Genomic DNA, 26679 nt, shown 5'->3' with positions numbered 1-26679 from the left:
AGCTGCCTTTTAGACAAGACAGTCAACCGTTGTCAGACTCAGTTCCCCCGGCTTTAAAAAGGATGGCACCTGCCACTTGAGAGCTATTGAACAAATGACGCGTGTGAAGCGCTCACTCAGTGCCAGTGCCGCTAAGCGCTCTCTAAAATTAGTTACAATGACGACAGGCGACGAGGCCTGCGGCCTTCCCGGTTCAGTTTGCTGAGGACTCAGTCCCCAACCGCAGGGGCGGGCCACCACAGATTGGGCACCACAGCGTACAGACCTTTATACGCATGCTCTTCCCTCAGCGACCTCTCACAGGCACCTGCCCCCTACTCGGAGCCATTATGGCCGCGCCACCAGACTTCCGTTTCCGGGTCACCGAGGCGGCTTCCGGTGGCGAGACCGGGCGCGCTAGGCCGGCGGGGTTCCGAAGCCGGAAGGGTCTACACTGACGGCCGGTTAACCGGACGCTGGGAGTGGCCAGGTGGGGCGCCGCTGACCCTCGGCAGGGAGGAGTGACCTTCGTCTTCCGACCCGGACGGGCACTGGCTGCATTTCAGCCCGATCTGCAGTGGATCCCTTCTAATTCCCTCTCCCTGGACTTTACGTGCTCCCCGGGATTCCTGTGATTAGGGCCCTTCGGGTGGGAGTCGGGAGACGTGGGTTTCATTCCCGCCTGCGCCACTGGTTGGCACTCTGACCTTGGCTGGATACGCCCTTCCGTGGGCTTCCGCTCCCTTATTTAGTGATTGTGAGCTCCTTAATGGCAGGAACAATGGGCTTCCTTGTTGACTCAGCTGGTAATGAATCCGCTTGCAATGCGGGAGACCCGGGTTTGATCCCTGGGTTGGGAAGATCCCCTGGGGAAGGGATCGGCTACCCACTCCAGTATTCTGGCCTGGAGAGTCCATGGGGTTGCAAAGAGTCGGAAACGACTGAGCGACTTTCACTAATGGCAGGAACGGACTTTTATTTGTGTTAGATAGTGTCGCCTGTCCCGGGTACAGAATAGGGACAGTGTAGGAACTCTGTGTCTGCTTAAGTTGTTTTGGATCCCGAAACTTTGAAAATCTGGCGAGAACTTTTGATCTCCACCTACCAGCTCTCTAGTCCTTTCTAGTCCACCCTGCCTCCCACCGTACCAAATGCTCAGATAAAGGAAATTTCGCTTACAGTTAGTTTCAGATAGTTCACAGATCTCTACTGATGCCCATTCATGTATCCCAGAGCCTGCCCTGTCCTAGGCATTCAAATATTTGTAATCACAAGACAGTAGATGTTCAGTTAATTTTTTTAAATGCATGAATCACTATCCATTTCAAAGAGGAAGATAGACATCCTTAATTAGCAAGTAGGAACTGGCAGTAGTATGCCATTCTTGCATAAGTCTTTTAATAACCCTATGAGAGAGCCATTATTCATTTCCCATTTGGCAGGTGGGGAAATAGAGGCAATGGAAAATAAACTTATTTTAGGTCATTCAACTTTTGAATGTCCAGGACAAGAATTCAAACCCAGGTCTGAAATTCCAAAGCCCCCTGTTGTTAACTACTAGCTGAAGAAGGATTAAATGCGGAAATATTTTTAAATGTGCTCTAGCAACCTCTGTTTTGAGATTAACTTCTGTAGTTATGTGATGACTATCATCAAGATGGGTGATCTCAAACCAAAAGTTGCATGCTGTGGAAAGACTTATCTGTCTACATTTCTTCCATAGTATCTGTGTTGCTTTTTTAATAATACTGTATTTTAAATCCTCCACTTTGACCCATGTTATTCAGTCCTTATAACTTTGGTGAATACTGATTTGGTTATGTTGGATTGTTCTGCTAGACCTCCAAATTAAATATTTTTAATTATAGTTGAAGTAAGAGGTGATAATATTTGGGGCATTATTTCTTTTTCTTTTCTGTACTACTTTTAAAGGGACTATATTCAGGATCTTGGAAGCACTGCCAATATGTCTGATGTTCAAGAAGCTACTAACCAGCTCCTGGATGTGAATCTTTGTGAGAACCAGATGTCTATACAAGTGACTGAAAGTGGCCCCAGAAGTGAGTCTGAGCACCTCCAAGTCACTATTGGTGCCACTGTGCCTACTGGTTTTGAGCAAACAGCTGCAGATGAAGTGAGAGAGAAATTGGGGTCATCATGCAAAATCAGCAAAGACCGGGGCAAGATATACTTTGACATTTCAGTGGACAGTCTGGCTCAGGTTTGAATGAAGCAATATTTAAAATGGCTTTCTAAATAGATGATTTTATGTTTACTTTCTTAGTTTACAGACCTCTCTGGAATCCTTACTGCTTTTCTTTGCTCTGCCCTATATCAGGTGATTTTAAAGTATTCCTGCATTTTCTGTTGGGTATTGATTTGTAAGTTTGCTTTATTTATTTATTTATTTATTTTTCTTTTAGAATTGATCCTAATATTTCCTGAGGATCAATTCACCAGAAAAAATCCTGTGAGACTCAGGAAGAAATTCTTAGTATCTGTTATTCCTCTTAGAATTTATTTACTTTGGCATGTAGCTGAAATTTAGACTCCAGTACTGAAGCATAAAGGGAGAGATTTTTCTATCTGTGTCAAATTTATTCATGCTCAAAAGTAATTAGGATCACTGAAAGTGAGAAGTGAAGGTCAGCAAACCGCCATCCCTCTAGAGTAAACACTAAGCTGTATCTCATTACCACATAAGCAACACGGGGCCAGGGATTATTGCATGTGTTTTGGGGCTTTTTTTGGTTAACATTTCCTAAGCTCTTAGTATCTGGCATATAGTAGGCCCTGTATTTTTCATCCAGTGTTTAGTTAATAACCTCAGCAGCTTTGTAAAGATAGGCACTATCATTATCCTCATTAATCATTAAGCTTAATAATAGGTAATTTGCACAAGGTTACTTAGCTAATAATCACCAAGCTGGAGATCAGACCCTACACAGTATACCCCAGAGAGCCGTGAGGGCAGAATAAAGCCCCATTTCACTGCTTCATCTTTTCCTTCTCTCCTAACTCTGCTGCCCACAGAATACTTCTAGCTTCTAGTCTTCCATCTGTCTTTTTTCCTTTTCTGTAGGGGAATAGAACCTGATGGGTAGCCAAAAAGATGGGAGGGTGGGGAAATGGGAAAAATATTAAATACAAATTATAGGTATTAGCTGCTTTAAAATCTTTGTACCTAATTTTTATATTTAAATGTTGATAGTTTATGCACTTCAAAAGCTTGCCCAGAATTTGTCTCTTAAAATTTTTTTTTCCCTACCCAGGTTCATTGTCTGAGATCAGTTGATAATTTATTTGTGGTTGTTCAGGAGTTTAAGGATTACCAGTTCAAAGAAACAAAGGTAAGCTTTCCTAAACATGGAAGCTAATTTTGAGCCATCTTCCCAAAGAGATTATTTCCACTTTTCATATTCTGTGTATCATTTAGCATTACTGCTTCTTTTATGATCATAGAATACTGGGAGGCTTTTACAGTAAAATCCAGAGATTTGTTGATAATCCATTTTCAAAAGTTGCTTTTAAAAATAATTATTGCAGGGTGTGGGGAATGGGTGAAGGAAGTCAACAGATACAAATTTCCAGTTATAAGAGAACTGAACATGGTGACTGTAGTTAGTAATACTGTACTGCACATTTTCCAGTTGCTCAGATAGTAGATCTTAAGAGTTGTCATCACCAGAAAACTGTATGGTAACAGATGTTAACTAGACTTGTTGTGTTGATCATTTTCCAGGGTAAACAAATACTGAATCATTTTGTATATACCTGAGACTAAAATTATATGTTAACTATATCCCATTGTCTTTTAAAGGGGAAAGAATAACAGAACAAAGAAATAAAAATCAATATTGAAAAACAAAAACTTAACAAGAAATAAAACAAATGATTTGACTTTCTGACAAAAGAAAGGCACCTTAGATGAGCTTTGCTGATATATATGGATTCAAATAGAATTGCTTCCAGGCTGTGAAGCAAAGAGCAGGCATCAGTTTGTGTCATCTACCAATAACACTTTCTCTCACCATTCTATTTTTTGCCCTGCTTTCTTCTCTAACTTGTTTTTTGCAATAAAGCCAAAGCAATATCTAAATACTCCTTCAGTTGTTAGGACAACAGCTTTGTTCCTAACTTGTATTTAGCATCAGATTCCTAAATATTGAGATGCTGCCTAAGCTGAAGGCTGAAAATAGATCACAGTCCGGCTTTAGTATTTTTCCACATTGCTTTTTAAAGGTCTCATTTCGAGTCAAATGCTTGAAAACCTTTTTCTTTCAGTTTTATTGCCTATATTAGAAATAATCTTTTTTAAAACTATGATGTGCCGCCTGATTGTCTAATTTTTATTTATTGGTAACAGGTTGATTTCCAAAACATCATTCAGAAACCAGTCAAACTGATATGAACCCACAACGTAGAAAAAAACAGATCGAAAAGAGTTCAGACTGCAAATAGATGATAATTTTATTAACTAAAAATGTAACTTTTAACACTAGTTTTATAACCCTTCAGCCTTCTAACGGGCATTGCCAACCAAGTCATATCTACAAAATTAGTAAATAACAGGCAGGCTGCTGACAATCTTTGCTCTTAAGTATTTCAAAATTTTAATAGCTGATTCTATACATGAATAAATGTTGACATATTTTTAAAATATGTGTCCATCTTAAATTCTTGCCTCTAACCTACTAGGGTATTATTAATAATATTTTCTTCAATTGCCATGTTTTTGCCATCCTGGAATTTGTATTATTTGGGGTATTCTTGATCTCTCTAATTGGAGGTGAATTTGGTATTATGGAGCCATATTTCCAGAGCTGCCTTCTAAGTAACTGCAAAGCAGGTTACTGATAGAAGTCCCAGAAGAAAACAGCAAGAATTAAAGTAGATTTTCAGATCTTTGCAAGAGCAACTTCTGTTGCATGTGACCGTGAAAAATTGTTAAGCCCTTTGTGGACTTGAGTTGCAACATGCCCCCAGTAGAACTTTGTTTTGTTTGGCTTCTAGTTTTCATTCTGTTGACCATCAGTTTTTTCCTTTGTTGCATTATACTTTCGCATGTCTATAAAAACCTGTTTAACCATCCTAATGGGTTCTCTATTTTTAAATACTCAGATGATATCATTAATTCTATTAGCTTTTTTATTAACTAATTTTTTTAAAAGGGTAACACCTGTGATTTAAATTGTTTAGCCAGTTTATATATTTATTTAGAACAAAATTGTAAAGATTGAAAAGATATACAGTGAAACATGTTCCTCTGTCTTCATACTATCCATTTCCCTTCTTGAAGGCAACAGTTATTACCAATTTCTTAGATATCCTTCAAGAGATATTTTAATATGTATATTTTTTTTACATATTTACACAAATGGAAGTATACTGTACATACTGTTCTGTTCTGTGTTTTTACTTGTCATCTTGGAGATCACACCGCTATCATTGTTGGATTTGACTGCATCACAATGTAATCAGTCCCATTTTAGGACATTGGGATTGTCCACACTCTCGTCATTACAGTGGTGCAATGAACATCCTACATACATCCATGTACATGTTCAGTCTGTGGATCATTTTTCTGTTTGATAAGTTTATCCCATTGATGTTTATTGATACAACAGAAATGTGTGGTCTTGGTTCTGTCATGTTTATGTTACACACATTTAGCTTTTTAAAAATTTATGTGTTTGCTTTTTCCACGTGCATGTGTTTTAAAATATTTGGAAAGTTTGTGATCTTTCTCTAGCTGTTAACTTTTATAAATACAACTTAATCTACTGTTTACACAGTATTTCTTGAATCTCTACTAAGAGCAGTGATGAAGTTGGCATATTTTCCACGTCTCTCCTTCCTCCCTTTCTTTTTTTTTTTTTTCCTTCCTCCCTTTCATCCTCCAGTTTTATAATTTTTCTTGGTGCTGACCCATATGCCTTTAAATCCTTTGAGTATACTTTAAAAAACATTAGCTTTAATTTCTGTCCTTTGACCTCAGGGTACAAGAGAAGAAGATATCAGTGTGCTTAAATTACTTGCCATGTTCTGTTACCTTTCCCTCCAAGGATACATCCCTTTGTAACATTTACATTCTGTTTTGCTGTCATAATCTGTATGTTTGTTTTTTGTTTTAGTCTTTTCATTAAATTGATTATAGGCACACTGCTTGTCTTTTTGTTACAGGTTTATCTCTTGGATGGCATGAGTTCAGAAATGTTTGTCTTTCTCCTCTATTCTTGATTAATAGTTTGGGTTTAAAATTGGGAGTCATGCTCTCCTTCCTTAAGAATATCATAGACATTGTTCATTTTCTTCTAGCATGAAATGTTGCCATGGAAAAATCTGAAGCCACCCTGTTATTTCCCCCCCATATTTGTTGCTTTCTTTTTATTTCTGCTTGATGCCCAGATGATTTTTTTTTTCAATCTTTGAAGTCACCGGAATATGTCTCCTTGTTGATAATTCCTAGTTAGGACATGTCAAGCTCTAGAGCAATTCATATCCATTTATATTTAAGTTTTCTTGAATTATTTTTTTAATATGTTTTATTTTAAATCCCTTTATCAGGGATAAACCAGTTATACATATGTAGGATCTCTTTGGACTGTCTTTGATGTTTTCTGTTGTTCTCTCTAGTCCTTTTCAAAATCTTTGCTCATTTTTACTGTATTTGCTTTGTTTCCTTCACATCCCTTACTGTATTTTCAGCAGTGGCTTTCATAAGTGGTGCTCTAATATAATCTTCATTTTTGCAATGGTTTTGTTTTCTCATTCAACTTTTTCTTTGAACTCTACAAGCTCCTGTTTCATCTTCTTCTGGCAGCTCCCCTCATCTTTTTCCTGCTTTTATATCTCTTCTTTGAGCTCTTATGTTGCAGAAGTATTTCCTTATTAGATTTTTTTGATGTCATGTCAACATATACTCTTGCCTGGAAAATCCCATGGACGGAGGGCCTGGTGGGCTGTAGTCCATGGGGTCGCTGAGGGTCGGACACGACTGAGCGACTTCACTTTCACTTTTCACTTTCATGCATTGGAGAAGGAAATGGCGACCCACTCCAGTGTTCTTGCCTGGAAAATCCCAGGGATGGTGGAGCCTCATGGGCTGCCATCGATGGGGTCGCACAGAGTCAGACATGACTGAAGCGACTTAGCAGCAGCAGCAACATATCTCATCATGGATTTCAGTTGCTTTGTGTCAGTATCTTCTGGTCACTGGTTGTTTTCTGCTGTTTGTTTTTCTGTCCCTTGCCTCCTTTTTTCCATTCATGTAAGTCTGGTGCTAATAAGTTTTGATAATTGCTCATCCTTGAATGAGGGAGTTCCTTCTTGATGGGAGATTCAGGAACTGTTCCAGGCCAGCAAGAAATCCCCCGACTCACTGTGAAGTTCCTTCTGGCAAAAGGTTGTGGGTGAATGAGTTCTCCTTTTCCTTCTTTTTTTAAATAGCTTTATTGAGGTATAATTTCCATACCATTTACTGAGTTCTTTTAACCATTCCTTCTCCCTAGCTGGAAAGGTTCAGGAACTTTAAGGTTATTTACTATATAGAATATTTCTGCAAATCTCTATTCTTTCTTTCCAGCAAATAGAGCCAGTCTCTGAGATTCCTTTTTCAGCCTCCATTTCTCTCCTCTGCTGCCTTTGGAAACAAACAAGATTCAGGGAAGCTCCCTCTTGGTGCATTCTCTTCTTCCCTGCTTTTCCAGAGAATTTATTTGTTCCTCCTTTGCAGACTGCTCGCCCCTTTGCCTGAGATGTGTAGGTATCCTTCCTCAGGTGTCTTCCTACACCTCTGCTTGAGCTTCCCTGTACTCAGGAATTCTTACGTTAGAATTCTTATGTTCTGGTTCTAGATTAACAGATACCATGTAGATTCTATTACTATTGAGTTGGTGTTTCTGTTGTTCTTTTTCTTGTTGTTTTGGGTTTTTGTTTTTTTTTTCTTTTTGGCCATGCCGTGTGGCATGTGGGATCTTAGTTCCCTAACCAAGGACTGAACCTGCACCCCCTACACTGGAAGCTCACAGTCTTAACCTCTGGACCACCAGGGAAGTCCCTGTATTTACCTCCTGAGAGGAGCCTTGGTAATGAACCTAAAACTTAGATGATGCTAAGTTATATAAAGAAAATAAAATGAGAGTGACTTGAGAGTAGAGCAGGTCTCTCAGAGGATGTGCTTTTTAAACTGCTGTTGAATAATGAGAAGGGAGCCAGCAGTGCAGAGAGGCTATGTGAAGCACATACCTTCACATGTGAAGCAGAGGTGAGAAGCTTGGGAGAGATGATCCTGACATGATACAAGAAAAGAAACAGACAGGAGTTGGGTTATTTGGGCTTTTTAGGGAATTTAAATTTGCGGGGATGTAATCAGCTGCTGAGGTACTTTACACGTGATCAGATTTACTTTTTTCACAGATGACTGTAGATACTATTTAGATACTGGATAGATACCTTTTTAATTGTTAAAGTTTGGGTTTTTTTCTTTTCAAAAATAGTATGTATACACAGCCACAAAATTAAATAGGAAGTCAGTCATTGAGAGGTCTGCTGCCCTCCCATGTCTTTCATCCACCCACTTCCCCTCCCTGGAGGTAACCACTGTTAATAGTTCTTATTTGCTTACATTTTAACCTAGAAGCCCAGCTTGTGACCTACCATTCTATCTTGTATTATTCTGTAGTGGCCTTAATTTGTATACGTCTTAATATTCTCAATTAAGACTTTAATTTCCTCAGTTATAGGCATTATATTATTTACTCTTTTGTCCTGTACTCCTGCCACCCCCAACATAGCGATTAATGTAGTCCATAGGCAAAGTAGGAGTTTATTTGTTCAATTAAAGTGTTAAGAAATGAATGAAATTAATGGATTTCATTCTCTGTCTTTTATAGGAAGAAGTTCTAAAGGATTTTGAGGAATTGGCTGGGAAGCTTCCATGGTCAGACCCTTTAAAAATATGGAAAATTAACACATGTTTCAAGAAAAAAAAAACAAAGCGCAGAAAGTTAAATCCGAATTCAAGTAAACAGAAGATTGATAATGGACGAGGAGACACAACAGTTGAGAAGGATGTTAAAAAAGAGTTAACTAACAGTGTCTCAGATTCACAGATCTCAGACTATTATGAAAATCCAGCCATCAAAGAGCAGGTATCAACATTAATAGGTGATGGTTTGACATCTTGCAAAGATGAGACTGAGGAAAACTCAAAAGAAGAAGCTGATCCAGAAGTGCTGAAGTTTAGAGTCACATGCAACAGGGCAGGAGAGAAACACTGCTTTTCCTCAAATGAGGCAGCAAGAGATTTTGGGGGTGCTGTTCAAGATTATTTTAAGTGGAAGGCTGATATGACTAACTTTGATGTGGAGGTAAGTGCATGTTCTTACTGTGATGATTCAAGAAGGTTGTCATAACAAATTTGTAGAATTTTCAAGACTTAAGTCTTATGGACAATTAAACTGAGGTCACAAAGTTAATGGGGTATCATTAATAAGAGTATGAGCAATGGAGACAGAGCCAAATCCAGATTTGTACTCCATAACTGTGTAGCTTTGGACAAGATATTCTGTCTGAGCCTCCATTTCGAACTGGAGCCAATAACACTTCATACCTATGTGTCCTAAAGGTTAAATGAGATGATACTTTTGAAGTATCTGGAATGATACCTGGTCTATACTACATGCACAGTAGTGGGGGAGCTATTGAGACTTGAGTTTTCTAATTTCTAACCTAGTGCTTTTTCTAACATGGTGTGGACACATTCAGATTATAAAATTCAAAGGAATTAAAGCAACTGTTTTGTTGTTGTGTGTCTTGGTTGCAGACTTTGCTACTGAAGTGGGGTATATTTTTAAAACAAACCTTGACCTTCTAAAACGAGGACATCATTACTAACACTCATCCTGGAGCCGGCTCTCCTCTTTCTTAAATTGCGCTATATTCCCAAGCTCAGATCCTCCTTTTTAACATGCTCACTCTCCTTGGTCTCAATCTTCTGCTATATGGGTGATTCCATGTGGACCATACTGACTAATCTTTCCATCTCCAACAGTTTAACAGCCTCTAGCAGCTGATGTTTTTACTGTTGCTTTTGGGACACTTGAATCTGGGGCAAGTCGTTATTCTTTTAATTTTTGCATATCAAATTGGAAGAACAATTCCTCATTCCTTTTTCCTTGTAACAGCTGTTATGATGATGAACAGGCTGACTACAACAGTGATGTCCAGAGTTAGCAAAAGGGCTCAGAGGAGATTCGGGAGCTGTACTACCTGGGTTTATTTATTTATATTATTTGGCTGTGCTGGCTCTTAGTTGCAGAATGTGGGGTCTTTGGTTGTGACATGTGAACTCTTAGTTGCAGCATGCAGGATCTAGTTCCCTGACCAGGAGTGGAGCCTGGGCCCCCCGCCTTGGGAGTGCAGAGTCTTAGCCTCTGGACCACCAAGAAAACCCCACTACCTGGGTTTAAACCCCAGTTTATGAGCTGTATGACTTTGGGCAAGTAAAAGTGACCTCTTTCTGTCTTAATTTCCTTATCTATAAGAGGAGGAGGATAATATCTAGCTCAGAGGGGGTAGATATGAAATGAGGTAATAAATATAAAGTGTGTTGAACAGTGGTTTGCATAGAGCTAGGTGTTAACTGCTGCTGTTGAGATCATGATGAGGAAATTTGAGGTGGAAGATGGGAGAACTCATTTTTCTTTTATTTGAATAGTTTATATTTAACTGTGTGCTAGAAAAACTATAACTAGGACCAAAAAAATTTTTTCACAGGCATTACTTATGAGTCAGATTTTTTTAAAGTACTAAGAAAATAATAGGTGTTAAAGCATATGTGGCCTGGCATTAACAGTTGGTTAATCTAAATGAAGGGTATAGTTAAGAGTTCATTGTGCCAGTATTCTTCTAAGCATTTCTATATGTTTGGAATTTTTTCCCCCAAAGTTAAAAAATTTTTAAATGAATTTTAGAAGCCTGGAAACCTTCAAAATATGTTTCTCTTATAAAAATCAGAGGAAATCTGGTTATACCTAACTTGTGAAAACAGTGAATCAAAAGGAGAATAAAATAATTCTAAAATAGTATATACCTAAATGATTTCCTTTATATGAAGCTCAAGAAAAAATAATTTATCATGATAGTGGTCAGATTAATGACAATCTGGGATGGGCACTGACTTAGAGGGCAAGAAAAACTTTTTCTGGGTGGTGGTTACACAGCATGTACATGCAAAAATTCACTGCACTACATACTTAAGATTTGTGCATTTTACTGTATGCAAGGGATACCTCAGTAATAAAGTAACAAATTAATTAAGCCTCAAATTTTAAAATCTTAGTAATAAGTATAACTTGAACTCTCTTAAAGCTATTTTATTCTGTCTTATTTTGTTTGTAGGTTCTTTTGAACATCCATGATAATGAAGTTGTTGTGGGCATTGCGTTGACAGAGGAGAGTCTCCACCGAAGAAATATCACACATTTTGGACCCACAACTCTTAGATCTACTCTTGCCTATGGGATGCTCAGGTAGGACAATGAGTTAGCCTTGTAGTTTCAAGGGACACTTTGCTTTGAATTTTCCCTTCAAAATCTTTTGTGAGGTACTGTGTTAGAATCTAGTAGATAAAGAACAGGATAAAATGTTAAAGATCTCTTTCTTTGTATCCAATGTTGATTCCTTGAGATTCTGAAAAGATCACATAATTAATATCTCAATTTTCTTGATTTAAAATGAGAATGATAGTTTTCATCTGCCTTTTGAATGTAGTTGTCACATTTCTGTTTAGAAAGGATATATTCCATGTTGAGAAATAGAACACATTTTGTTCTGTTTCATTTCTGTGCAGTGAAGCAGATGGATAGCAGAGATTTGATAAATGTGTATAATGTATAAATGAACACGGAGAGCTTTTACTTATATGTTAAAATTCTATACTCACAGAAACCCAGGAATCATCCTGGAATTTTCTAGTTTTCAAAGAACAAAACGGCTTTCTTTCTTCTTTGCCTGTTTCCCTTTGGGTGTTTCTTTCCACCACTAGGACAAGATGTCTTCTCTAGGTTTCTGTTTGCCAGACTGCAAAATAGGTTTGATGTGAGACTTAAAGGATTATGAGTGAGGAATAAATGCAGAAACAGATGCAAAATACCTGTTACATACAGTACCTGGCATACCTGGTAGTTAATTCTATTTCATTGTCCTCCAATCTTTGCTTCCTCTTTTCCCCTGCTCATCCTTGGAATCCTAGTTCAACACAATTGGAACCTGTCAATTCAATGACAACAGTAGGAAAACTGGGCCCATTTGATTAAGGAAGAGCTCCTAGTCATCATTCATTTAACAAACATTTATTATCTACTGAAGGCATTATGGTAGGAGCCAGGAATATAGAGAATTATTATGGGTGCAACTGTTAGAAACCTAAATAAGCTAGTTTAAGATTTAAAAAAGTGATGATTGTGTGGGAGTGGGAATTAATAGCAAAATACTGAGATGTCTTGGGGAACCCACAGAAAAACTGAAAGCCATGTCTTAAGAAAAGTAGGATCCTGGTCTTAGAGAAAACCACCAGAAACCTAGACAGTCACTTTTATCTCCCCTGGGAGCCCATGGGCTCTTGGCTCTACTTATCTCTATAAGTGGCTCCCCCTCATCTAAATTTATGTTTCCAATTTTAAATAACCAGGGTTTCTAGCTCTTTGTTCCCAATGGTTAGAAGAAGAGAGAATCTGATTGACAGTTTCGGTCATGTGTTTACTCAGACCCAGCAACAGTGGCTGGGAGTACAGAGTTGCTTACTCCCAAGAGGGTTGCCAAGGATTCTGTTGCTCTGTGTTTTGAGGGGCAGGAATGGGGAAGTAGAGCTGGACAGTTCAGTTCAGTTCACTTGCTCAGTGGTGTCAGACTCTTTGCAAACCCATGGCTTCCCTGTCCGTCACCTACTCCCAGTGCCTACTCAAACCCCTGTCCGTTGAGTCGGTGATACCATCCAACCATCTCATCCTCTGTCGTCCCCTTCTCCTCCTGCCTTCAATCTTTCCCAGCATCAGGGTCTTTTCCAACGAGTCGGTTCTTCGCATCAGGTGGTCAAAGTATTGGAGTTTCAGCTTCAGCATCAGTCCTTCCAATGAATATTCAGGACTGATTTTCTTCAGGATTGACTGGTTGGATCTCCTTGCAGTCCAGAACTGTGATGTTGGAGAAGACTCTTGAAAGCTGGACAGGCGTTACAATAAGAATCCAGTATTAAAGCAACTATGGTGGTTTAGTTGCTAAGTTGTGTCCGACTCTTGCGACCCCATGGACTGTAACCTGCCAGGCTCCTCTGTCCATGGGATTCTCCAGGCAAGAATATTGGAGTGGGTAGCCTTTCCCTTCTCCAGGGGATCTTCCCAACCCAGGCATCAAACCCGAGTGTCCTGCATTGCAGGCAGATTCTTTACCAACTATAAAGCAACTATACTCCAAATTAATTTGAAAAAGGAGTCCAGTGTTAGTCCTCAGGAATCTCAGTTTTGTGAGGGAGAACCATAATAGAATGTGGAAAGAATAGCAGGACAAAAGAAGGAAAGAAGAACCTTGTCACCTGTCTGAGGAGATATTTCATAGAGGCGGTAACATTTAAGCCACTAACAGTAATGCCTCTAATTCTGACTCTGTCACCTATTAGCTTTGCATCCACAGATGGATGGGTTTGCATCAGCTTATCTGTAACTGAGAATAATAATAGTAACCTATCTCACAAGGCTGTTAAAAGGATTAAAAGAGATAATGCATGCAAAGAACTTAATTCCATGCCTGGCAAATACTAAGAGCTGAAAACTAAAGTAGTTATTTTAATAGCAACCTTTATTGTCTTTAAAAGTAATTAGGAAAGGAATCCTGAAAGAGTAATTGCCAGTAAACTTGTATTGATACATGTTGTACTTGACACTTTTGAGTTTTCAATGTAACAACACAAGTTTATATACAGAATAACAGGTATTTTCTAAAAGCATATGTACATACACACACACACATGAAAAGATCTACAAGCCAAATTCCATTCAAAGTGAAATAGAGATTTTGGACGATAGAGGACTTTTAGTTATGTGTAATTTTTTTTAAGTGCCAGGCTATATACTCAACATATAGTTACAAATTTATCTTTAAAATAAATACTGATTGTTGTTTCTTCAGGCTGGCATAACAGACCTGTGATCTGACAGCATCAGGAATAGTTATTGTGGGTGTCTTGGCTGTTGACATCTGTTCACATAGGCTGTTTTCTTCTCTAGGCTCTGTGCACCTCAGCCCACTGATATAATAGTTGATCCGATGTGTGGAACAGGGGCAATACCAATTGAGGTAATAACTTTCCTTTAGCTTTTAGATAAGAAAGTGATACATCCAGAATGTTCTAGAACTAATGGGTAATGACCAAGGTTAAGTCCATGGACCCAAGATTTGAGTGAATTACACTAGTAAAGCTGGAACTTTTGTGATAAAGATGTAGCCACCTACTATAAATAGCCAAGGACTAGGCTTTAGATTAGAAGTCATGTTTATTCACTGGATTACAGAGAAGGCTGAGAATTACAAACTGATGCGTCCCATTTCTGTAGACAAATGGGTAGACTTGAACAGAAAAGGTAATTGAAGGCACAAGCATAAACTGGAAGAGGGCATTTAATCTCTATAAAGTGAGATTATGTTTCTTAATCCATTTAGGTTCTTGAGGGAGCAAGTATAGTAGTATGATGGGGAAACCTAGGAACATTATTTCGATTTTTTAGGATGTTTAGCAAGGTTACAAAGTTAAAAAAAAAACAAAAACCTCTCAAATCACATTGAGAGGACTCAAAAACTACCTAAAGCAAAGCAAGAAATGGAAAGGCATTTTCTAAGTGGAGAACATTTAACAGGAGAGTTTGCTTGAATCATTGTTATTAAATCAGTATTATCTAAACTTTTATAATTGAGAAGAGGGCACTCCCAGTAAAATTGCTTAAACTTGTGAAACATAGCAAGTTCCTTAAATATAGTATATGTAAAGCCAGTGGGAAGAAACTTCAGGGAGATACCACAGATTCTGAGTGAGCAGAAACTGGACACATGAACAAGTCCAAAGCAACCTACAAAGGGAAAAATAATCCAGAGTGCACTTAGGAAAGGACATCTGCCACCTGGGAATTAGGATCCCAGAAGGAAATCACAGTAGTCCAGATGATTGCTGTTTTCTGCTAGTATCAACTAGAGAAATTTACTCTGGCTCAGGAGCCACACAGAGGAAAATCAGTTGTTGTAGCAAAGAATTCTGGAAACAAAGCAGAGTGCTCTCCAGCTTTGAACCATGATGTGAATGTTGTCTGGAATAGCAATGAAGGTCAATACATGTCAAGAAATATACAACTAGAGCTAGAGACAGTCCAGAAGAGCCCCTGGCACTGCCGATAGAAAGAAAATGTTCGAGGCCCTTCCATGTAGGGGTAGACCTGAGAATGTCAATGTAGAAGAACCTAGGCTGATATATGATCCAAATGAATGAAATTATGAAAGGAATTGACAGGTTATAGAGACAGTTTGTTCACCAAACTCTAAAATATTTAATTTCGAATACTCCCTTTAAAACTTGGAAGTACTACAAAACCCTTGTCTTTCAGGAGCTGAAAATCTACATAAATAGGTTTAGAAGAAAAAATGAATATTGGGCAATCAGAAATCACCTGAGGCTTTCATCACACCCTTCTCCATTACCCTCAAGGGTCTGGGCAAAAGAAAAAGCTGTGAAGCACTGTGTCCATGGGTGAGGGGGTATTACTGTTTACCAAGAAAGAGGTGCTGTTACTCATCCCTAAACCGAGAGCAGAACTGTTTGTGCTTTCATGTCAGAAACCTGTTAATCTGCACAGAACATTGTTCATGCCTAGGGCAGTGTGTCACCTCACTGCACAAATAATACGAAAAGCTCAGGGTTTATGTTCTGTTGACATATTTTAAACTTACAAAATCCTTTCAAGAATATAGTGGTTATCATTCAAAAGCCCATATAATGAAGATTACACTTCATTTAAATTCTTAAGTATTCGTTTCTCAGATTATATAAAAATCCCATAATCACAAAAGGGTATAGGTTAGTCAGTTTGATTTGGTTAACTTTTTCAAAGTACATTTAAAGTCTGCAAGGCCTCCTGTGTGGTAGGGAGTACTGGGTGAAGGATTAAATAACATACCAGACCTATCCTTAAGGAGTTCCCAGGTTTGTTGAGGAGCAGATAGGTACAGAAGTATGAAAAAGGGAAAAAGTACAGTGGCAGATATATGTACAAAGTGCTTTTGGAGAGGCAAATGAGAGACAGGTTGGAGAGCTGGGGTTGACATCAGAGGGCATGACGTTTGAGCTGGGACTTCAAAGATGAGTGAGAGTTGAGCAAACAGAAAGAACAGGAGGGTGTTTCAAGCAAGGGAGGTAGCAATGTTGACAGCATGCAGTGTTTTGCCACTTTAGAAAAGCATTGGATTATTGACTTGGATTGTCTTGAATATTGACAAGTAGTTGAAATGATTTTACCTTTAATCATTTTGGGGTTTTCTTTTTTTTTTTTTTGCAGTTTGCTAATTCTGTTTTAATAAATACTCTTGTCTTTTAGGGGGCTACAGAATGGTCTAACTGTTATCATATTGCTGGTGATAATAATCCATTGGCTGTGAATAGAGCTGCAAATAACATCTCATCTTTATTGACCAAGATCCAAGTTAAAGAAGGGTAAAAATTTAAAAGATTTTGTAGCATCACTTAGATAATCAAATTTCATATTGGCTTTATGAATTAATACAACCAGTGCATTGTGACATTATAACCAAATATACATTCTGAGAGACTCCATTTAAAGTTGACTGAAACTAATTTATATTTTTAAAATATTTTAACTATAATTTCCCTTACCCTAATGCAACTATTTAAATTTCTGTCTTCCTTCTTATTCCTATATCTTCTTTTCCACATAGAAGAATTACATAGATTCATTTTAATTTTGTAAGTTTTCCATTATGCGTGCAGCCATCTAGTTGGGGACTTAATAGAGGCACAAGCGATCTTGTCTCTGGAAATGTTTTATTAAGTAGGTAATGTAGTTTGGAGAAGGCACCCCATGCAGGGGTGAGAGAAGGGGCCTTAGCTATCCTCCCAGGTCTCAGGGAAGAGGAAGATGGCAGTGGTGCCCTTTTGTCTGAAACTTAATTGAATACAAACAAGGAATTCAATCTTGTGCTAAATGTTACAGGAATTAGAGAAATCCAGGGGGAAGAGTCACCGAATACCAAATATTTGTCTATCCCACCCATATAATCTTTAATGTCTTCTTATTGGTATGCTTCAGGACCACTTTTGATGATTTCATAGCCTTGCAGGACCACGTGTATCCCAATATTTGATTCATTCAGACTCATAACTCATAAATCATTTTTTCATTTCAAAATCTGTTCTTATAAAACAAGTACATATTAAAATATTAATATTTTCTTATGCAATTAAAGTTGAAAATCAGTCTTAACTAATTTCTAAATTTACTTGTTCTTACATATGATAAGTGTTTTAGCTTATGATCTGTGCTTTCCACATACATGCTACCTTAAACATTTTTGCTAAGTTGCAGATGTTGTCACTGATTTCATTTTAATTTTTGGATACTGTAACAGTCTCTTGAGAAGTCTTTTTTTAATTTCATTCTTTAGGATATGTTGAAGCACCTTTTCTTTTGTCCCCACAGCAAACTGCCCTTGGGCTTGCCCATAGATACTATTCAGTGGGATATCTGCAACCTGCCACTAAGAACTGGCTCTGTAGACATTATTGTAACAGACATGCCATTTGGAAAAAGGTGAGACTTCTAAAAAATGAGTTTTACTTTCATTTGTTATTATATTAGTACCCACATATCTTCTAAATCTGTTGTCTTTTCTTTTGAGCTTATTCTGTCAGAAATCTTCGATTTCTTTTAGGAGACTTAGGTTTTTACTTCCTTTAACAGTATGATAGATTCACCCATTTTGTTTCTTCTGAGAAGTCAGAAGTGTATTAACTACACTTTGATCCTGACCATCACAGGAGGTTCATCCACTTTGTAGCCCACTGTTGAATTACATTAATACTTCAGAGAAAGGTTGAGAAAATCTCAGGATGTTTTTTAATCACTGGTTTATGTGGCTTCCCCAGTGTTTCAGCTAGTAAAGAACCTGCCTGCCAATGAGGGAGATGCAGGTTTGATCCCTCGGTCGGGAAGACCCCCTGGAAAAAGAAATGGCAACCCGCTCCAGTAGCCCCATTGCGCTGTAGACTCCGACACCACGGAGCATACATGCATTTTGTTATATAACTGCTTATACTAAGACAACCTATATTAACTATTATAGTTGTCAGTTTCTTTTACCCTTAACCAGTTCAGCCCATTCAAGATTCTAAGCAATTTACTAGTCTGATCATTTGACACATAAATGGCAAAGCGTGGTTTTACAAGGCAACTTTTTTCATACTTCAGGATTTTCTTATTGCAATGAATTCCTAAGAACTTCTCATATACAGTCCTAGCTACTTACCTTTTGCAAAAGTAACTTATTCGACCTCCTGTTATAGGATGGGCTCCAAGAAGAGAAACTGGAACCTTTATCCAGCTTGCCTGCGGGAGATGAGCCGTGTCTGCAGACCAGGGACAGGCCGAGCTGTACTACTGACTCAGGACAAGAAATGCTTTGCCAAGGTGCTGTATGTTAGTGCAAAACCTCAGCCTGTGACAAATTTGGGACCTTTTTAACTAGACTTGGGGATATTTGAGTAGGATGTATTTTCTCTTCTCCCAGTGTTTTTTACTAAGACCTCTGAGTGGTAGAGAAGCAGTTATCAGCTAATTACTTTTCTTTTTGTGTATACACAGGCATTATCTGGAATGGGACACCTATGGCGGAAGGTGCATACTGTTTGGGTCAACATAGGGGGTCTTCATGCTGCAGTTTATCTCCTGAAACGTACACCTCAAAGTTTTGTTCATCCTTCAGAAGAAGATGGAGAAAGATGTCCTTGGTAATACAAAGATCGAAAATGATTACTAGTATCTGTGCTTCCTGACACTGAAAATATCAGCACAAAGAACTTGCTTTGAGAGAAAAAACAGTATTAAAGATTTGGTATAAATCTCTTCACCATAGTTAGGAAAAGATATAAATGGAATAAGTCTTATAAGTAGAGCTTTTTTTTGGCACTGTTTGAAAGGGGTAGTTGAGCAATTAGTACTTTTCTTAAAAGGCTTTAAAGATGCTAAGGCCTACTAAAATGCTCCGGGATTTGGGTTTAGAACATTTTCAGGCTTTGTAACAGTTCCTGTTTTCCACTGTAGGTAGAAAGCTACTCTGGCCTCATGGAAAGGAAGAGAGCCTAATCAGAGCATGAGGTTACATTTCATTGCCTGTGCAGCTTTGCTGTTTAGTTGCTCAAGTTTTTTACATTAGTTTCTAAAAATGAAGCGTTATTATGCTTTGTAAAATAGTGTTTGTTCCATGACAAGCTAAATCTTATATAAGTCTTATATATAAGACTTATAGTTTATTATCTGCCTTAAAAGTTATAACATCAGTGAATAAGATTAACACATTAATCTGAAGATAGACACTCCTATTTGTAAATAGCAGCAAATACAATGGTAAATGAAAGGGACCAACAAGCCATATTTAAAGAAATTTTATTTTTCTTTCAGTACACAGAGGTGATGCTTTTCAAAATCAGACATAAACCTGTCAAAAGTATTTTTGTTGGCTTTTCTAAAGGACTAGATAACTGATGAATTAAAAACTTCACACAAGTCCTTCTGTTATTTTTCTCAGTCACTCTGCTGTGCCGTGCTTAGTTGCTCAGTCATGTCTGACTGACCCCATCGACTGTAGCCCTTCCAGATTCCTCTGTCCATGGGGATTCTCCAGGTTCCATGCCCTCCTCCAGGGGATCTTCACGACCCAGGAATTGAACCAGAGACTCCTGCATTGCAGGTGGACTCTTTACCAGCTGAGCTACCATATATGCTTTTCTAGTTGCAGAAAGTCCTTCCCAAAACAGTGGAAAATGAAATAACCTAAAAATTAAGTCTTGTGAAACCAGTGCTTCCCTGGGACAGATTAGATGTGGAGTTTTATGTGGGATTCTGTATTCAGTTTATTTTGGAGTTCTGGCTACATTCAGCTTAGATTTTTCAGTGCCATATTAGTTACATAACAGTGCTATTCATAATTAACTTTTGATGTCTCATCTAGAATAAAAGGACAGTGTTTATTTCCTTTGAAAGAAAAGTTCAGATTAGCAGCATAATCCATAGTCCTTGTATGGTTTCTCTCTGATGTACCTCCCATTTGAGTATGAATTGGAAATGAGACATTTATAAGGGTCTTGTATCCTAGACTGGAGTTTCTACCATCATCAGAATGCACAGTTGCACTACTATAGGTTCAACATAATATCTTTCACCTCTGACAAAATAAACTGTTCAAACCTTTTAAAACTGTTAGTCCGCAGTCCACAGGACTAGAGTTCAAGGAACATGTCTGTTTTCTTTGCTGCTTACCAAGTGCCTGACAGACACATTTACCTACCAGCATGGACATTTAATATCTGTTGAACATAACGGACAATTTTGCATATTGGCTGTTCTTGAGTAAATCAAATTTGTGCCGGATCTATCATAGCTTTAGTCCTATTAAATACCATTATAAAAACATGAACAGAGTGGTTTAAGATGATATAAGTATGTAGTGAACACTGTAATGGTTCGTCATCCTCCTCCCTAGTATTGTTTTGTAATCTGGTGACAGGAACAGGAAATGTGCTACGTGAGGGACTCAGGAAAGCGAGAATGAGTTGTATATGACACTGCCACCTACTAGCTGTGTGATCTTGGTTTTTAACTTTTGAAGTGGGCCTGCTGCACCGTGGTAATGTGAAAAGATGGGGAAGGTAATCTTAATAATCTGAACAAAAAATGACTTGAGGTAACCGACCAGACATTCAATATTTTAGAGGGGGGAGAGAAATAACAGACATTGAGACAGATTTTTTAAGTTTAATGAAAGGAAAGGAAGATGGTTATCTCTCAGAGACTGACAATGTACTAGTGGCTAGAGAGAGAAACATTTGTTTAAACATTTCTTTTCAAATGTTAGTTAAGACTTTTAGAAAATTTTAGATTCTTAACATACCAATGTCAGACATGGTTCAAGTCTGCACTACAAGGACTGTAAAGTGAAAAAAAAAGGAAGTATTTTAAAATGTCTATCAAATACCTAAAGTACATTAATGCCCACAAGTGTGTATTATTAGTGAGTTAGGCAGAGAAAAGCCTTTTCCAAGTTCAGGTGAGGGGTTATGTAAGAATATAAAGTTTGAAAATTCTAGGACAAAAAATCAAATTATTGTACCTTGGTTACATTTTTAAGTTCAAGAGAAACTCTCCTGTACCAAATTTTTAAATGTGCACAATGTGGAAAAAACTATAAGAAGCTTGCTATATCAACCCTCATACCTTTGTCCTAAGGCTAACACATACACCAATCAGTTATGAAGTAACAACTGTTTAATTATATATTCCATGATGAAAGAAATTTTTACTGGAAAGGAAAATGGTGTTTTTGTTTTCCCCAAGCCCAAATTTTGAATTTCCAACTATCTACTGTTGCTTGCCCTTTCTCTGTATGTCCTACTTAAAATTAAAACTCAACATGAACCTCTTTCCCCACTAAAACCTGCTCCCTGTCCTAGCATGCCCATCCTCCCAGTAATCCACATTTAACTCTGGGAGCCACTGTAAACTACACTGACAAATTCGACAGGTATGAAAGTTGATATATATATACACTATGCTATAGCATGTTTCTTCTCAGGAACCCTTTACATTCTTAAAAATTCAGGGCCCCAAGTAGCTTTGTTTACCAGTATCTTACCATATTAGATTAAAATGAGAAAAAAAGATTTCAGTAACAAATAACATTTTCACAGAAGAAACTATTTTCCACAAAGACTGGCAATGTTGTGTATTTTTGTAATTCAGTTCTCTGAAATTTCTGCCTTAAGAGAAGGGGCTATTAGAAGCTGGATTTTTACCTCCTGCATTCAGTTGGTTGAAATGTTACTTATTTGCAATTTTGTTATTTTATGTATTGCCCATGTAGAAATTACTGGCTCACCTCAGTTATAGAAATATTCCAAGTGTTGGCCCAGCTTATTACATAGTAGCTAAAATCATTACATTAAAAAAACACTAAGTACCAAAAAGATGTCAAGCTCCTTTAAGTTTTCCAAAAGTTCTACTTTTCACTTCCAAATTTGAAATTTCATCATTGATAACTGCTGTCAGTTGTTTTCCCTGAAAAAAAGCTCACCTCCATTATACTCAGAAAAATGTCTGCCAAACAGCCAACTCGGACAACAAAAATTTGACAGTCATTCTTTTGAGTAAAATTGGTGTTCTAAGTAAACAGGAGCTAATTCAGCATGCAGTTCAATTGCATATTTTTTCTTGAGACAACCAGAGTACTTTAGCATGTAGCAGAAGCACCACATGTAAACTTTCCATTTCATAACTTATGTTTTTGGCCCAGATTTAAATAAATTTACTGTTTTCACAAGGACATCATTAAATGAAACATGAAACTCTGACCACTACACTGCAAATGGGTGGCAGTAAAGAATGACTGCTAGTTTGGTGCCACTGTATTTTGCCAAATGCTAGCAGTTTTAACCACCTTTGCTTTTCAACATTAGTGAAAATATCAGAATAAACAGATTTTAAAGTTATTCAACACTTTGTCTTAGGAAATGTTGTGTTTATTGTGCAGCACGTAGGACAGTCTGACGCTGCTGCTGACAACTAAAAGCAAAAAGCAAGCACAGCCATGTTTGTAGATTCATCCACTGTAAGGCGTTAAGTATATTTCTATGGATGAGATATTCACACACTTCATTCATGTCTGACCACAAATCTTACACTGCATTGTTAAACAGTAGCATTACCATGATTTCTTATTTTTCATCCCACACATATTCAGGAGCATCAGCTATCTGTAAAGTTTCTCTACTACCATGTATGTACGTTCCTTCAGCCAATGCCATATAGTAACTTGTCCTTTAATATACTTCAGTAGATTTTTATTATAGTTTTTTTGGAATCTATTCTCCCTCAGACCACTGAAATATTAATCTTTTTAGCATTTTCAGACATAGATGGTATAGTTGTGGGTTGAACATGTAGTCTTACAACCAGTCTTTTAAGCCAATGATTCATTCTTAAATAAGAAAAATATAAATTGGTTTATTTTGAGAAAATTTATATTCTAAAATTGTAATTCAATATAAAAGTTTATAAATTGTGAGAAAATATTTAAAACCTTATTTCACAATAAGACAACAGAATGTATTCATGTTCATGCTTAGGCACAAAGTCTACAGGATTTTATAACTACATAATACTGAGGTTTGCTGGGATTTTGAAGGCATAACCTAAAGAGTGAGTTCATACTTAAACCTACCACCTTAGGAAATTATGGAAAACTGAAGAATATACAGCACCATTCAGTTAACATCAGTGATGACATCACCACATATCATGTAGCCTCTACGCACTTGTGAGAATAAGTTATAAAGGTTAATGAGTTGAAAAGGTTGTTTAATTTTAGTATAGTATATCTGCTACATACAAATGAGTTTCATTCGGAGAGCACACTGGTGAGTCTAATTTGTTCCTAAGTATAACAAAGTTAGCCTAGGTACCTAACTAACACAATTGACTATATCGTACTATACTGTAACAGGTTTATAATACTTTTCACAGAAACATTAATACATAAACATTTTGAATTTTATAATACAGTACCCTGAAAAGTACAATAATATAGTACAAAGGCTGGCATAAAGGCATCGAGGGAACAGGCAAGAGTTACTGACTGGAGCGGGGAGAGGAGGTGGGAGATAGTAGAGTTGAAGGTTATCAGCAATAGGAGATGGAAAGCAAGCTGCAATTTCTCTCACACCTGACCTGGATGGCACAAGTTGTTTCCTTGCTGGATTCAATTCTATCTGAATAGCACAGATTCTGGGATTCTGGTTCTTCGCTGGATTCAATTCTATCTACCCTTTTGAATACCTAATCCAGTGATGTCTGGGTAGTAGCTCTTTTTTTCTCATCAGAGATGACACAATAGCTTTGGATTGCATTAACAGTTGCTGCAACCTCTATGTACTGGTCTACATTTGGATCCTGTGTCTCAAAGAGTAACAGTGCCTCCTCAAAGAAAACCCCTACATCGTGACACTGTACATGAGACATATGAACTAACTTACATGAATGGAAAGTTTGCAACTTGAAGGTTCATATGTAAGGGACTTAACTGTATTACGAAAAGTTTTGACCCTGAAGACCTCCATTTACTTAGGCAACAGGGATACAGCCAAAAACAAGCGAAGTCATGCCCTGAAGGAGCAAGCTAAAGAAGTATGCGGAAAACACCCCAATTAATAATTATGATTGTGAGAAATGCTATGACAGCATTCAGTTGGGGAACCCAATATACTGGAGTTAAGGCATCATGGAAGGCTTCCTTGAGAAAGGAATGTGTTGAGACTATTCTTTTCAGTGACTGACATTTAGCTAGTCCAAGTCTGTCTTTCCATCTTGACTGCTACCACTGTATATAAAACCTCATCATTTCCTGTTTGGACTACTATAAAAGAACCTAAGTGGTCTCTAAAAGTGGTCTCTTAGGTTCTAAAGTGGTCTCTCTGCCTTTAACCCTACAGCCTATCCTGTATGTGCACCTAGATTAAATTTTCTAAAAGACTGATTCCATCAGAAAAGACAGTACCCTAAATTGGTAGTAATAGCTAAGCAAATCAGACCAGAGTTTGGATCTCTGTTGCTGCTGCTGCTAAGTTGCTTCAGTCGTGTCTGACTCTGTGCGACCCCAGAGACGGCAGCCCACCAGGCTCCCCCGTCCCTGGGATTCTCCAGGCAAGAACACTGGAGTGGGTTGCCATTTCCTCCTCCAATGCATGAAAGTGAAAAGTGAAAGTGAAGTTGCTCAGTCGTGTCTGACTCTTAGCGACCCCATGGACTGCGGCCCACCAGACTCCTCCATCCATGGGATTTTCCAGGCAAGAGTACTGGAGTGGGGTGCCATTGCCTTCCCTGGTCCTTAATAAATTGCTATGTCTATAGGAAAGTTGTTCGGTCTCTTTGCAATCTAAAGTACCAGACTTCTGGGTCATGACCTAATGATGTATTCTATAATTAAGGTTGGCCTATGAACTTCCCTGGTTGGTCCGGTGTTAAGACTCTGTGCTCCCAATATTTGGTGAATTAAAATCTCACATGCTGCCTAAAACAAACTAGTCTTACCCTCCTGATGCGGATCCCTATCACATTTTGGATTAATAGTTGCAAACCATAATTTACCATACCTCTTCTGTGCACAAAAAAATATGATAGAAACATTTATGTTCAAATTTTATAAATCTTTTAAAAAATTAAGAGCACTTACAAAACCTTCAATTCTCTCATGCAAGTATGTTTTCATTCTACTCATTTTTTGTCCTAGGAGTTTAAGAAATAATATGGCTCTACTTCAAAAGGAGCTAAGTAGTGGGTTTGTTTAAAAAATTGTAATGAAAGTCTAAGGAAGTCAAGGACAGGAAGAGGCTAAGTGCAAGGGTTTGTACAGGAAACCCAAGGAAGAGCTAAATGGCCGACAAATGTATTCAGAGACCGTGAGGCATCAGTTTCTGTTATGAATAGAATATTAGGTAATTTGGGTTAAGTTTCTCCGTAAAAAAAGCATTGTTTCTGTGGACTTAAAACTCTATCTGAAAATCAATTTCACATATAAGTCAATAAAATCAACATTTATTGAGTACTCAGCTCTAGGTTCAGGCACCGCGGAATCAAAAACAAATCCATATCCTTGAGGAATGCATGTAGTGGGAAAATAGACAAAAAAGGAAACTTCTTTCTCAAAAAAAAAAAAAAAAAAAATTTACTTGGAATAGTTTAACATTCCTTCTAAAATAAAAACAAAACAATCTGACCTATAAGCTTCTGAAACTACTAAAGACAGGCATACTGTAGTCCCACAGGACTGTATTTATAGTGTGATTTCCAGCCTACCAACATCAGAAGGATATAAAAGACACAGAATTCTAATGCCCCCCACCAATCTTAACTGAATTCAGAATCTCTGGGTGTGAGACTGGGAGTCTGCATTAAATAGCAAGCCAATTATGTGCACTTCTCACATTTTAAGGAAAAGTTTTAAGTTAAAAAATTTCCCTTTTAAAGTCCTATTCCTCACTAAACTTCTGTCATCATTATTTTAATGAAATCCCACTTTCCTAAAATTCATGATGTATTATTTTTTGAAACTCAAAACACATCAACACTTGCTTTCTCAACATTGTCCAAGGCAGGTTTATCTTTAGAAATGGTTTTCTGGATTTAGCTGTCAGGAAATGGCAGCCTGAAAAATCCCATGGATATCGAAGCCTGGTGGGCTACAGTCTACAGGGTTGCAAAGAGTCAGACATCACTGAGCAACTGAGCACGAGAAGAATACAAATAGGTATTGGGTTGGCCAAAAAGTTTATTTGTGTTTTTCAATATCATACGGAAAGCCCAGATGAACTTTTTGGTC

The 26679-nt window shown here is 37.8% G+C and overlaps 1 protein-coding gene across 3 annotated transcripts; it reads left to right on the top strand.

Moving 5' to 3' along the window:
• The first annotated feature begins 362 nt into the window (after window positions 1–362).
• On the top strand, window positions 363–20727 carry THUMPD3 (THUMP domain containing 3). 3 transcript variants are annotated; one of them, NM_001038062.1, is given in 11 exon segments: window positions 427–469; window positions 1912–2200; window positions 3252–3329; window positions 8874–9350; window positions 11383–11513; window positions 14265–14334; window positions 16617–16732; window positions 17736–17846; window positions 18599–18722; window positions 18897–19042; window positions 19713–19817. In NM_001038062.1, coding segments are annotated over 10 exon segments (1521 nt in total). In that variant the 5' UTR covers window positions 427–469; window positions 1912–1945; the 3' UTR covers window positions 19726–19817.
• The last annotated feature ends 5952 nt before the right edge of the window (window positions 20728–26679 follow it).

Source organism: Bos taurus, chromosome 22 (assembly GCF_002263795.3).
Source record: "Bos taurus isolate L1 Dominette 01449 registration number 42190680 breed Hereford chromosome 22, ARS-UCD2.0, whole genome shotgun sequence".
Lineage (NCBI taxonomy): Eukaryota > Metazoa > Chordata > Mammalia > Artiodactyla > Bovidae > Bos > Bos taurus.
Note: the sequence above shows the minus strand (reverse complement) of the source record. Positions and strands in the feature narration are given on the sequence as shown.

Coding starts and splice junctions, on each gene's coding strand:
- THUMPD3 (XM_005222399.5), top strand. CDS start 1,946: ATGTCTGATGTTCAAGAAGCTACTAACCAGCTCCTGGATGTGAATCTT. Junction 9,351..11,382: donor TGACTAACTTTGATGTGGAG/GTAAGTGCATGT, acceptor TTTTGTTTGTAG/GTTCTTTTGAACATCCATGA. Junction 18,723..18,896: donor ACAAGAAATGCTTTGCCAAG/GTGCTGTATGTT, acceptor GTGTATACACAG/GCATTATCTGGAATGGGACA.